Source organism: Corella eumyota, chromosome 2, assembly GCF_963082875.1.
Source record: "Corella eumyota chromosome 2, kaCorEumy4.1, whole genome shotgun sequence".
Lineage (NCBI taxonomy): Eukaryota > Metazoa > Chordata > Ascidiacea > Phlebobranchia > Corellidae > Corella > Corella eumyota.
The window spans coordinates 18,089,926-18,104,891 of NC_137491.1; the positions used below are offsets into that span (position 1 = coordinate 18,089,926).

A 14,966-nucleotide genomic window follows, 5' to 3' on the forward strand; every position below is an offset into this window, starting at 1 on the left:
ATAAATAAATGTATTAGACAGTATAATAGTAATACTTTTACATTAATGTTAGTTTGGTACTGAAAAACGTATTTTAAAAGCATCAAAAATTAGAAAGGTTTAGGCCAAAGTTAACTAAAATTAAGATTTTTTATAACAAAAGGCTAAAATTACTACATTATGTTAAAATTACATAGTACAACATTAATATATGTAAGTTTAATTTTAAAAGGATAGCGTGACAGTGAAGTAAATTGCTTTGTTTAGACTTGTACCTCTTATTTCCGTTGTGATGTTGTTATAATAATCATCACAATATAACATTCATTTGTATGCACTTACTTACTTATTATAACAAATTTAAATTGAAGTATATGTAAATTTCGTTAAAAACAGAAAGTTATAGTTAATTATAAAGTTAATCGCTTACATTAGTTTCAGTTTATTTAAAATGCGTTGTTTATTTTTACAGTAGAATTAATTTAGTTTACTTGCTAAAAAATTTTGTTACAAAAATTTTAAGTGAAATTGAAAGTTAATTAAGCGATGAAACTTTGGTTTGTCGTAGTGTTAACTGCGCTGGTTTCTTCAGATGCGGTTTTTGGTAAGTGTAAAACTGATTACAAAATTTAAAAATTGTTAATATGTGATAATCTAAGTTTTAAAAAGCATTTCTACTAATTAATTGCGTTAAAACTGGATATTCGATTTTAAATGTTTTATATTTTTGAAAAATTAATATTTTATATTGACTGTGTAAATTAAACTTTAATTTTTGTATCATTAAAAATACATTCTAGCAAGTGCGTTTTTACGTATTACAAGCTGTTAAAATTCGTTTTCAAAAAAATAAAAAATCATTCAAAAATTGTGCAAATATTAGGCTACATTTTATTCGTATTTTCGAATATTAATTTTACCATATTTTATTTCAAGATATAATTTTAAAATTACTTTTAATTTCTAGGGCAAGAGGAAACTTATGTTGACTACATTACACCACGGTTGGGCAGTTTAAATGGGGGAACAAAAATAATGATATTCGGCCGTGGTAAGGAATCGCCATTTTTTAAAATAAAAGTCAAAATTTTAACTTATTTTATTATTTAAAGGAAAATAAATTAGCCTTTTAATACGATTTTTATTACCCCTAAATTCAAATAAAAATATTTTAAATCAAGTAAATATTTTAATATTAAAACCGCAATAAAAATTTAAATTTTTGTAAGTCAATTTTTTAAAAACTATTAAATTTTGTTTAAATATTAAAGAGCAGTAAAATTTAGTTTTTAAATGGTCAATACCACTTTGAAAATATTTATTCAATTTAACAGCCTAACCTATGCCCTATTTCTAATTTAGTATTTTTGGTTATGTAACCACGCGATAAAAAGTTATGTTCCTCTAGGTTTTGATACTGAGTTATCGTTTAGCAGTGACGATTTGAAGAAAGAAGCTTTCTTGGTATCGTCTTTTGGTCAACATGTTTGTGAAATACACGAAGCTGAAAGCGACGAACGGCAAACTGTTTGCTATACAGTGTAAGTTACATTTTAATTTACTTTTTTACACACCACTTAACGTAACAAATTAAACCATAAAATATATATATAGTCTTTATATAATATTGCTTCGTGTATGGTATATTACTGGGTTTGGTGACCATGTCATAACATACTTAAAATCCATTTTGAATCATTAAATTGATTTTGTCATATTTTTCCGTTGCATTATTAGAATATTTTTTCTTTTTTTTATTCATTTTTGTTTATATTAAATTAACAAAAACCATTTTTTATAATTCATTGTTTAAATTGTATATTAAAAATTGGAAATACAATATCATCATCTTAATGTAATTTAATCAGTTTTTTGCATGACTTAACTGACATTTTATTGACACTTATTATTATCATCAATGAATCATATTAAGATTTAAAACTTTTTTTAATTTAAAGTTTTTTTTATAATTTAACCTGATTCATAATTTGTGTTTACATCAATTAATATCTTGAATGACTTTTGTTTCAACTTTGTGGCAACATCTCGCAATATATTTAAAACATTGGTCATCATTATGTATAGTCCTGGGTTTGATTCTTACTTTTTCATGTCACAGATTTCTTAAGTAAAGCCTTAACTCGCTAATATCATCAAAAACTAAAAACCAAACAAAAAATTATTAGATAATTGGTCAATAATATCTTAAATTGATAAAGCAATCTAATAATTTTTTGTTTGGTCAATCTAAGACCGTGTAAGGTTATTAAATTTTCTACTAAAATTGAAGTTTAATATCTGCGTTTTTTTTTGTTGATAATTGATTATAAACTTTATATTATTTGCAGACCAATGCCCCACGGTACGTATTATATTCGAATGAAAATAAACGGAATTTGGTTGGAAAATAGAAATTACTGCAACAACAGATACACTGGAGGTGCATGCCGTTTTTATGTAAGAAATTGAAGCTGTTTTAAACATTAAATGCTGTTTTCAATTTAGAAATTGTTAATAACTACATGTTGAATTTAAACAGTAAAATGACTTTTAAAACAAATTGTTTTAGGGTTAGATTCTTGTCACATAGTACGCGACTTTTATCATAAATATATAACGTTTATGTTAAATGGATGTTCCTTAAGACTTGAGTTTATATTTTGAATTATTTTTAGGTACGAGACTACCGAACGCCAAGGCTAACTACTTTAGACTGGGTAAATAACGAGCCACAACAGCTTATCAACGTACGGGGCCGTATTTACACGAACCTCATAAACTCCTCGGTCGCTGAAGCCACAAACGGTCGAACTGTAACCATACCAAGAGTCTGGCTAACATCCGGGGTCTGCGATTTACAAAAGAACCCGGATGAACCGTAAGTATTATTATAAATCTCATTTTTACGCATTTTTAAAATTATGAATTACCAATATGCCAGAAGGTCTGTAGAGGCGATTGTGGTAGTTTCAGTCTCTAACTTTTATTGTTATTTTTGTACAATTAAGTTTTATTGTTTAATTTAGTATAATTGTTTAGCGGCAGCGTGGTGTAGTGGTAAGAACACTTGCTACACCACCACGAGCTCGTGGGTTCAATCCCCACTGCTCCCATGCTGCAGCGCCCTTCAGTAAGGCGCTATAAACGGTATGAACTCCTGCTGAGCCAGCACTTAATCAGCAGCATAATTATCGGGCAATTATAATTTATAATATCCCAAACTGCTGAAGGCAACTCGAGACTGGGTCGGAGTAACAGTTGTTACTCTATGTTTAAGTTGCACATTCGACTTTCTCACATCGAGGATAAAGATATATACAAAAAAAATAATTATTTACTTGTCAATTTATTCTGTGATTGGCGGAATTAAGTATTCAATTAGAACACAACTTAAGTATAAGTTGTAGAAGCAGTAGGGATTTTCCAGTCAATGTATTTAAATAAATGTTAAGTGTTTAATGTTATGTGTTTTTAGAAAACTATATTTACTTTTCTGGTATTTAACTACTTGGCACAATTAATTCATCATTATTAACACTCAAGTCTATGTAAGAGTAAAGCAAATTTAAGGGTTTTAAATAGACTTACTTACAATGCTGGAATGTTATGTTATTTATATACAAAAACAATTTGCATTTATAACCCTCTATACATTTCAATATTAAAATAGATCAAAAATGCATAACATGAAACTGTTATATATGGAGGCCTAAAATGCTTTACATTTTAATTGACTATTCTAAATAGGGCGTCTTTTTTACACAAATGTTTTAGGCCCTTATTTGGTTTATTTTACGTGTTAAAAACCAGAACGAATTCTAACCAAAAACTACAAAAAGTGGGCCAAGACAGTTTCCTTTTTTTATATTTAAAATAATTCATTTTCTAGATATTACATAGAGTTGGATGGAGATGAAGGCCAATCTGATTGGGGCGAATTTGTCTGCAAAGTTGAAAGCTCTTACGTTGGGAATCAAAATATTTCGTTTATAGTCGACGGCGGTTTTGGGCGCTCTATTATTTATACTTCATTGCGGCATGTTAGCGCGGAAAACCGTATTTATATGATCCAAACTTATGCAGGTAATATATACGTTTTTAAATTTAATTTTTTTGGGCGGATCTAAAATTTGTTATTATAGTATTGCATATTTTAAAATACAATTTTAGTACATTTTTTGGGCTAAAGTTGAATTAAACATAGCTTACGTTTACTATGAAGTAGCTTAACTTATATATTCACTAATATATTTTTTTTTTAAACCTTGTTTTTTTAATTTTAACGAGTCGCCAAATTTTATAATTTTTTTTTTGTTATTTTTTTTCCATATAACCTTAAAGTGTTAGGTTTTATATTTTTATTTGGGAAGGGTGTGCTGTTATTACGTGTTTTAAGCTATCCGTAAAAGCCGGGCTCGAAGGCAAATAGTGTGACGTTGGTGCGGATTGAACCCGAGACTTTTCGGCCCGTAGTCCGACGCAATGACCGGTTCGCCACACTACCGGACTATAATTTAATTTACACGTATTTCGAATTATAAAAAATATTTTAATATTTTTGTTTTTAAGTTGTTGATGATGTTAATCCGAAAGAGGGCAGTACCGAGGGAGGAACGAGAATTACAATCTCAGGAAATTATTTTGATACATTGTCAGGAATCGATGCAAGGGTAAATTAATATAACTTCAATCTTGTTTAGTTTTTACGTTAAATTTTTTTCTTATTTATGAATTAATCATAATGTGTTAATATTTTTAATTTTGCTTAAACATGTAATCTTTTATCTTATTTTTTTTCTCACAAATACTTCACAAATTTGTTTACAAAAACACAAAAATTTATCAAATCAAATGATTAAAAATGTTTATTTTACATACATAACCTGTTTGATCTTACAGTTGTTTTAAATATTGAGTTAGACCAAGTTCTCTGAGTTTAAACGACCTAAGACCAGCAGCGTGAGGTAATGGTCAAAAAAATCACCTGGCTTCACTGCATGAGGCCCTAGGTTTGATCACCACTTCTTTCATTCTGTAGCGCCCTTAAGTAAGGTGTTATAAACAGTATAAGCTTCTACTGAACCAACAATTAATTAGTAGTTCAATTATGAGTCAATTATAATCTATAATACCCCAAACTACCAAAAGCAACTCGAGACTGGGTCAGGGTAACTGATGCTACTCTATTTTAAGGTCATAAAGTCGGCCTTTCCACTTAAAGAAAAAACAAATATATAAAAGAGCCATTTTTAACTCCCATATTCTACCAGGTAATAGTTGGTGGAGAACTATGTAACGTTGAAAGTGTGTCCGATACCGAGATTGTGTGTGTCACACCTGTAAAAAGCACCCCTCGCACATCTTACAGCGGAGGAAGAGGGATGAAGATCGAGGTCTTCCCTGGGATTACTGACATTGAGGCAGAAGTAAACAGTTCTATGGACGGAGGTAAAAATTATTAAAAAGTTAAAATTTGAAAAAAAAAATTAAAATTGTAATTTTTTTTAGTTTGGACATTTTATTCAAATTCAACGCATTCCGGTTCAGTAGAGGGCGATAATTTGTTTGCCAGGGCACAAGGATATTTTGTGCCGGCCTACAGCGCCAACTACCGGTTCGCCGTAAAAGGAGATGATGTCGTTAGATTGTTTTTGAGCAACGGAAGCGATCCAGCACATGCGGTAATATATTCTTAATAAGGAGTAAAAACCTTTCATAATTAAGTAACCATGTATGCTTTGCTTGTACTTCTACCTTTGTTAAAGTAATAGTAAACCAACAGCGTGGTGTAGTGATCGGAAAGCTTCACTACATGAGGTCTTGGGTTGGATCCCCATTGCTCTTATGCTATGACCCTTTTAAGTAAGCTATAATCGGTATGAATTTCTGCTAAGCCAACACTTAATCAGCAGCTCAGTTACTGGACAGTTGTTAATTATAACACCCCAAACTGGCAAAGTCAACTCAAGACGTAGTCGGAGTAACTAATGTTACTCTATGTTTAGGTTGTAAGTCGACCTTTCCACATAGAGAATAAGTAAAAATCAAAAATAATAAAACTGCCACATTAAAATATTTTTTTATGTTTTAAAAATCAGGTACAAGCGGTAACAAACAACAACATAAACCAGTATTATTGGACGATCGAATATGCTCTGGAAGGAGGTAAAGAATATTATTTTGAGATTCGGTTTGTTGAATACGGGGTTGTTGCCTACTTTACACTGGGAGTCAAGGTTGATAAAACACCTTATACCACCCAAGAAACATGTAAGTAAATTAATTTAAAATATCATGGTTTAATGAGTTTGTTTTTTAATTATATCAAACAGGTGTGTATAACCTTTTTCTATTTATTTAATATCCTCGATGTGAAAAGGTCGACTTCACGAACTAAACACGGAGTAACATCAATTACCCCGACTCAGTCTCGATTTGCTTTTTGCAGTTTGGGATATTATAGATAATAATTGCCTGATTGTTGAGCTGTTTTACTTAATGGTGCACATCATGGAAGTAGTAGGGATCGACCCTCAGGACCTCATGTAGTGAAGCAAAGTGTTCTGACCACCACACTAAGCTGTCGGTTTAGATTTTTTGCTGTAATCATAATTTTAACATTTATTTTCTGTTTCAGCTTCTGCTATAACTGACAGACAAGACATTGTGATCAATTCAGACATAGATCGTGAGGTTCAGGAGATTACATTACAATTATGGCAAACTCAAACCGCGGTGTCGTCTGTTTGGGAAGTCCAGGTTCAAAATGTCAGCTGTGGTGTGACATGTGGCGGATACTTTTTTACTCTCACTCTGTTTGGAATTTCAACCGGTGAGTTTTCTACAAACGACCGCATTTTAGTATTGTGGTCAAAACACTTGGCTTCACTACAAGAGGTACGGAGTTCGGTTTCTACTGCTCTCATGCTGAAGCGTCCTTAAGTAAAGCACTTTATACGGTATAAATTTCTGCTAAGTCAACACTTAATCAGCAACTTAATTATCAGGCAATTGTAATTCTTAATATTTTAAACTGCTAAAAGCAACTCAAGACTGGGTCGGGGTAACTGATGTTACTTCATGTTTAGGTCATAAAGTCGACCTTGTATATCGAAAATAAGTAAATCCCCAAAAAAATTTCCATAACCTGTATATCGATTTTTAACACCATCTCTTACTTTAGATCCACTTCAATACAACTCTGACTCTTCAGTTGTCGAATCAGCAATAAACAGTCTTGGATCAATGCACGGAGACACTGTGTCAGTTTCCAAGACTGATGACGTGTACACTCTAACGTTTACATCAAACAGGGGTAAGACTTAGAACATATTTATTATTTTTAATTTAAACTCTATATAAACATATAGAAAATATATTGTCATTATGTTTTCATCATTCAATTTTAGCATATTTTGTGAGCTTTAGGTCGCACTTACTTTTTATATACTTTTTATTACACAGGACGATTACAACTGACTGGTTCTTCAACTAATAGTTCAATTTTGTCGATAAGTTTAACTGAAACAACGGAGGGAGTTGCCATGCTTGATACATTTAGTTTAACTCTTGGTGGCTTCGTTTCGACTCCAATTCCATTCGATGCAAGTGTAGAACAAGTACAAGCAGCTGTCGAGAGTTTGTACGGAATTCAGTGTCCTGAACAACTTGGCTCTATGCTAGGCAGTAACATATTTTACTACAAGTAAGCCAGTTCATATACTATCATTTTTTATAAGTCTTTTTTACAGGGGCCTATTTTTGCCATAAAATTTACCTTTCTTTAAATACAGAACTATTTACCTTTATATATTAACTTATTCTCGATATGGAAAGGTCGACTTCGTGATTTAAACATAGAGTACAATTAGTTACCCGACCCAGTCTTGAGTTTTTTTGGCAGTTTTAAATATTATAGTTCATAATTGTCCGATTATTAAGCTGCTGATAAAGTATTGGCTTAGCAGGAGTTTATACCGTTTATAACGCCTTTGAATGTTAGGCTTTAAAATTTTGGTTGTTATATTTAATAACTTTTTTTTGCAGTGATGTTGAAACGGAAAGCACTAATAGTGGAACCAGAACTGGGGAAAGTGCTTTTTGTGGAATTTATTCTACAAGAAATCCGGATTATGTTTTTTACACCAACGAAATTTTGGATACTTTTAGAACATCAACTTATAGTCAAGTATGTGTTTTGTTAAATCGGCCAATTCTTTTTAAAGGAATTAAAAGTTTTAGCCAGAATTTTAAAAGCAATAAAACACTTCATATTCAAAGTGGATTAAATGTTTATTGAGAAGAAATAAAATGTTAAAAACATTTAAAAAGATTAAAGTAAAGAAATTTTTTTATTTTCTTTTATTTTTTATTTTTTTGTTTATATCTTTATCCTCGATGTGGAAAAGCCGAATGCCCGACTTAAACATATAGTAACATCAGTTACTCCGACCCAGTCTCGAGTTGACTGTGGCAGTTTGGGATATTATATAGATTATAATTGCCCGTTATTTAAACTGCTGATTACGTGCTGGCTCAGCAGGAGTTTGTACCGTTTATATTGCCTTACTCAAGGGCACTACAACATGAGATCAGTGAGGATTGAACCCACGACCTCATATGTGGTGTAGCAAGTGTTCTTACTACTACACCACGCTGCCTTTGGTTTTTTTTTTATAAAAGCTTTAGTTTTGTTCACTAAACTACTTCACTGCTTTAGTTATGTATAAACCACATGTAAAATTAGTGTATAACCTAAATATTGTTGATTGCTAATCGTTTAAAATATTTAACTATTTTTTAAAGGTTTGTTTCGCTTATATTGGTGATATTGCTGACAGGATTCGACTGAGATATACTTACAGGGATGAAAATAACGACGATCAGGAAAATACTAGAGACTTTTACGGAGTCGGGCTTTACACTTCGGAAAACTGGGTTCATTTTTGTGAAGATGTGGATTTACTAGTTAAATCAGGTTAGAGTAGTGTATATATAATTTGCGTTGCCTGTACTATTTTTAAAGTTTATTGATCTAACAAATTGCTTAGTAATAACTGTTTTGATTTTTTGACCTGAAAGTTGATTTTTTTTGGCAGTTGATATATATATTATATGAATGCTTAAAAATAATTTTCTTACATTGTCTTTAATTTTTTTTTGTATATATCTTTATCCTCGATGTGGAAAGGTCGAATGCACGACTTAAACATAGAGTAACATCAGTTACTCCGACCCAGTCTCGAGTTGCCTGTGGCAGTTTGGGATATTATAGATTATAATTGCCCGATATTTACGCTGCTGATTAAGTGCCTGCTCGATAGGAGTTCATACCGTTTATAGTACCTTACTTAAGGGCCTGAAAAGAGTGGGGATTAAACCCACGACCTCATGGTCGTGTAGCAAGTGTTCTTACCACTACACCACGCTGCCGGTTTATGCTACATTAGCGTATTTAATTTTTTTATTATAGTATTATTGTTTTATTATGTTAAAAAAATCTTGTTTTTGTTATAGAACATCCGACCGGATCAAGATTCCAAGTTTATTACGTTCGAATATACAGTGGAGGGGATAGTAGTACAGATCTTTACGTTGACAATATTCTGATTGCAAACAGCTTAACGCAAACACCAGAACAAATTCTAGGTAACTTTTTTTTAACATTTATTTATCCTCGATGTGGGAAGGTTGACTTCATGGCCTAGAGTAACATCAGTTACCCCGACCCAATTTCGATTTGCCTATACTAGTTTAAGATAATTAAGCTTCTAATTAAGTGTTGGCTTCTAATTAAGTGTTGGCAACAGAAATTTTAACCGTTTATAGCGCATTTCCAAGGACGCTACAGCATAAGTGCAGTTGGGATCGAACCAAGGACTTTATGTATTAAATCCAAGTGTTCTGACCACTACACCAAGCTGTCGTTCTTTTATTAATTCAACTTTTGACTACAGACTATATTTCACTTTATCAAAATTAAATATTTAAATTTTTTTGTTTTTAGTTCATCAGTTACATATCAGACCATCAGCAGTTCCAACTATTCAGTTAGAGAGTTTAGAGATAATGAAAAGTGGATTGAATTATTCGATCACATTTGTTCCTTTAGAATGTGGAAATAACTTTCCTTTAATAGGTTTGTAAAAAAACAATTAAAATTATTTTTGTTTTTTTTTTAAATATTTTAATTAACTTTTTGAATTCCAGGAGTTGCCTTTTCTACGTCATCAACGACAAGTTCTGGTGACGAAGCAACTTACGTCATGTCTAATACGTCATCGGTAAGATTTTACACAATCTATTTTATTAAATCCACTTTTATACAAATTGCTTTTTACCTTCATTTTTATTATGCTGCTGATTAAGTGCTGGCTCAGCAGGAGTTTTTACCGTTTATAGCGCCTTACTTAAGGGTGCTACAGCATGAGAGCAGTGGGCATCGAACTCAGGACCCCATGTTTGGTGTAGCAAGTGTTCTTACCACTACACCACGCTGCCTGTTAAAGGTTAAATTAATATTACGAATTTATTCTTTTAAGATCCTTGTACAACGAACTGGTACAGCATCACCTCCTGTTTCCGGAACCTTTGATATATATTTCGATGACGTCACATTTGGTAGCATAACGGGGGTAGCACCTGATACTTCGGACGTTGATATAAAGAACTTGCTTGAAAGTTTACCTGGATTAAACACGGTTACTACAAGTAGAAGTGGAAATTGTTATGGGTGGGTTTAAAATAATATAAACAAAAAATTATAATTAGATTATTTTTGTTTGAAGTTTTTCCTAACTTATTTTAACTGGCAGCGTGGTGTAGTAGTAAGAACACTTGCTACTCCAACATAAGGTCGTCGGTTTAATACCCACTGCTTTCATGCTGCAGCGCCCTTAAGTAAGGCGCTATTATTGGTATGAACTTAATCAGCAGCATAATTATTGGCCAATTATAATCTATAATATCTCAAACTGCTTAAGGCAACTCGAGACTGGGTCGGGGTAACTGATGTTACTCTATGTTTAGGTCGCGCATTTAACCTTTCCACATTGGGGATAAAGATATATACAAAAAAAATTAATTTAGTTTGATTATAAATAAAAAGAACTTGTTGACATATCTTTGTTTAATTTTGACGGTAAAATGTTTGGTAAGTTTTGTAATTCTGATTAAAAGAAAATTTTCCCTGTTAATAATAAATACTAGTAGTGTATAAATAGTTTATGGGTAACTTTAAAACACTGGTTATATAAATACTTATACTCGTTTTATAACTACTGGTTTATATTGGTTACTGGTTAATACTGGTTACTGGTTTATACTGGTTTTAAATTTATGGGTATACAAATAGTTTATAAAATACTGGTTGATTGTTCATCAATTATACGACAGCTGTAGGAATCGAAGGCTTTTTCTCTACAGATAATCCATATGTCAAACACTTGAAAATTGTGTTAAAATAAAGCAATAATTAATGAAGTAATTTGTATATAGTTACACTTGGAGAATCTTTTTTACTTCACCTGGAGGTGTATATCCATCAATAACACCGAATGGAACACAACTAATAGGTCGGAATCCGACAGTGAACGGCGTACATGGGAATTATGGGGGCTTGTTCATGGAACCCATCTACGGCGATTTTCTACGTACAGCTCACAAAAAACCACAGGTAAGTAAACCAAAGTGTTCAGATTGTTAAAAAATTGGGCTTGTAAAATTTTAATTAACCTTTTACAGGGTTAAATGTCAGAAATTATTTTGGCTTTAAATTATGCCTCATAAATTACTCTAAAACTAAGTATAAAATGCATTAAGTATGCCATAATTTAAAAGTAGTTTTGTTCATGTTTTTAATTAAGGCATTACATTTATAACGCTTTATATATTTGCTACCGCTATTGATTTGTAAATAGCCTAAATAAAAATATTATTAACGCTAGGTTCAAGTTTACATCAACAATATTCTTTCCCACTGCACTGGTGACAACGACGACGATGTTTCAACTTCATGCGACTTTGAATGGACGACCGATTCTACTCCGACAGTGACTCTTGTTAATCCAACAACCGCTGCACCTGGCGATGCTGTCACTATTACTGGTAAGACGGACTTTGTTTTGAATAGTGTTTGGTATAATATTTTTTATGGAAAATGGTGTATATATCTTAATGCTTACAACTTACATTTGAAATTATGAAGCTTTTACTTACATTCTCCTTAAAAAGCTTTTTTTTATGAAAGTAAAAGGGTTCTATAAATCTTTTGTACATAACATTGAATTTTAAATGCAAATACCGTTATTCATTTACTAATTTCGGTCATACTTTTTATAGATCAAATTGAAATTTGAATTGTACACAAAGCTATAATACAGTCTTACTATTTTTTTTGTATATATCTTTATCCTCGATGTGGGAAAGTCAAATGCGCGACTTAAACATAGAGTAACATAAGTTACTCCGATCCAGTCTCGAGTTGCCTGTGGCAGTTTGGAATATTATGGATTATAATTGCCCGATAATTATGCTGCTAATTAAGTGCTGGCTCAGCAGAAGTTCATACTGTTTATAGCGCCTTACTCAAGGGCGCTACAGCATGAGAGCAGTGGGGATTGAACCCACGACCTCATGTGTGGTGTAGCAAGTGTTTTTACCACTACATCAAGCTGCCGGTGTATATTTGTTCTATTTAAACTTAGAAATTTCCAGTGCTCTTCAGATACACTACATTTTAAATCTAACTCTATGTTTTAATCACAGGAACTGGATTTAGTTTAACCAGCTCTGACAACATTGTTAAGATAGGAGATGTCGACTCTGTCGTGACGTCATCATCAGCCACTTCTATTACATTTACTTTGGGGAGTTCACCGGGTGGGACTCAACCGTTTACGTTGTCGGTTACTGAAAAAGGTAAAAATTTAAAACGAACTAAAAAAACAAACCACTAGCTGTCTTATCCTGATATAAATTTAAAATAAATATAATTTAAAAGATTTTAGTTTTTTAGTCCGGTAGTGTGGCGAACCGGTCATTGCCTCGGACTACGAGCCGAAAGGTTTCGGGTTCGAGCCGCACCAACGTCATACTATTCACCCTTGAGCCCGGCGTTTGCGGAAAGCTCAAAACACGTCAAAACAGCACACCCTTTCCCAATAAAAATATATAAAAACCTATCATCTTAAGGTGATATGGGAAAAAAAATTAAAAGATGTTCATTTTTGACCATATCATTAAGTTTGTGTAATTTTTTTTTGCTAATTTTAATTTGTGTATTGGAAATGACTTTTTTTTTATTTTAGGTCTTGCTGCGGTAGATGCCAGTTATCAGAATTTTACTGTGACCTCCTCTTTCACAACTGTATCACCATCTAGTGGTAGCATTGCAGGATGCACAACACTAACTATAGCTGGAACTGGTAAAAAAATAAACTAAGTTCAGAAGTTAATTTTAGTTAAAATTTATGACGTCATAAAATTTAAAACATTTTTTAAGGTTTTGCTGTGGGCGCAACAATAGTTATGATCGACTCCACTCCATGTGACGTCACTTCCGTCACGTACAACTCAATCACGTGCGTGACGTCATCACATTCTTCCGGCACTTTTAGCGTTGACGTCACGGTCACTGGGGTAACTTCTACGTCATTGAACAGCGCCACCTTTGAGTACACTGTGGTCGGAGTTGCAGCCGTTACTAATACTTCACCATCGACACTGAGTGTAGTTGGAGGTAGCTAATTTCATTTTTACTTAAATTAACTTTTTAACTTAAGTTTTTTATAAAGATGTTGTAATTTATGATGTGCAAAGTTTTTTGTATAACTCAAGATTTTAACTTAAGATTTTAACTCAAGATTTTGACTCAAAATTTATAACCTATATTTTTAACTCAAGATTTTAACTTAAGATTTTCACTCAAGATTTTAACTCAAAATTTATAACTTAAGATTTATAACTTAAGATTTATAACTTAACTAAATAACACATTTTGTAACTTTTACTTTATAAGTTTAACTTATAACTTTAACTGAATTACTTTATAACTTATTATTTAGAACCTTAACTCTGAGTTTATACTTTTTTATACCTCAATTTTTTTTAAAGCAACCTTGACTTAAAAAAAATTGTTAAACTTTAATTTTTTTTCTTTTTTAAAACTCTAGGAGAAAATGTTACAATAACCGGAACTGGTTTTACATCAACTGAAGGAAGAGTTCAAGTTAATGGTGATGACGTAGTTGTTACGTCATGGAGCGACACCTCGATCGTTTTTATATCTCCTGGTGTATCGGCTGGCACTCAGAATTATGACGTCATAATAGGGAACATTGGATGTGCCACAAATAGGTAAACAACCATCTTTAAGATTTGATAGAATAATAGTACATGTACAGTTCTCAGTTCGATACCCACCACCGGCACATAGAAAATTATATATAAACTGTCCGGTAGTGTAGTTAAGCGGTCATGGCATCGAAAAATAGGTCCGAAGGTTTCGGGTTCAAGCCGCACCAATGCCACACTATACGCACCAATGCCACACGCCCTGAGCCCGGCGTTCGCGGATAGCCTAAACAAATTCCAACTGCACATCCTTACCCAATAAAAATACTAAAACCTATTCCTTAAGGTGGATATGGATAAAAAAAAATAGAAAAGGGTTAAGGAAATGTATATAGCCTGTTTTAATTGTAAAAAAAATGTTCCTTAGTCATAAGAAACACTAATATGACATACCGTTTTTGTACTGATAACTAGAGTCTATATCTGTTTATCAGCTGTTTAACATTGGACAGTGATACTAATAGTATAACGTGTAAAACCTAAATGCATTTTGTACATTTTAAATTTTTAAACTAAGTTATATTTTTAGTGGTTCCCTTTCCTTCATGTTCATTGTAACTAATATTACTCCCACGACTGGATCTCTTATCGGGGGAACTACCGTCACTTTGACCGGTGCGGGTTTTAGCAATGAC

General features: G+C 32.3%; 1 protein-coding gene across 1 annotated transcript; it reads left to right on the forward strand.

The window, feature by feature from the left end:
• Positions 1-449: 449 nt before the first annotated feature.
• Positions 450-14,338, forward strand: LOC145742589 (fibrocystin-L-like). Its single transcript, XM_082560365.1, has 25 exons — positions 450-583; positions 947-1,030; positions 1,388-1,520; positions 2,328-2,436; positions 2,655-2,857; positions 3,869-4,062; positions 4,549-4,649; positions 5,250-5,427; positions 5,488-5,660; positions 6,078-6,249; positions 6,617-6,811; positions 7,163-7,294; positions 7,444-7,684; positions 8,026-8,167; positions 8,785-8,956; positions 9,496-9,627; positions 9,986-10,117; positions 10,189-10,262; positions 10,521-10,711; positions 11,476-11,653; positions 11,925-12,084; positions 12,745-12,897; positions 13,287-13,403; positions 13,481-13,717; positions 14,151-14,338. Exons 1-25 carry the CDS (start codon positions 526-528, stop codon positions 14,336-14,338), a joined length of 3,849 nt encoding a protein of 1,282 aa, XP_082416491.1. The 5' UTR covers positions 450-525.
• The last annotated feature ends 628 nt before the right edge of the window (positions 14,339-14,966 follow it).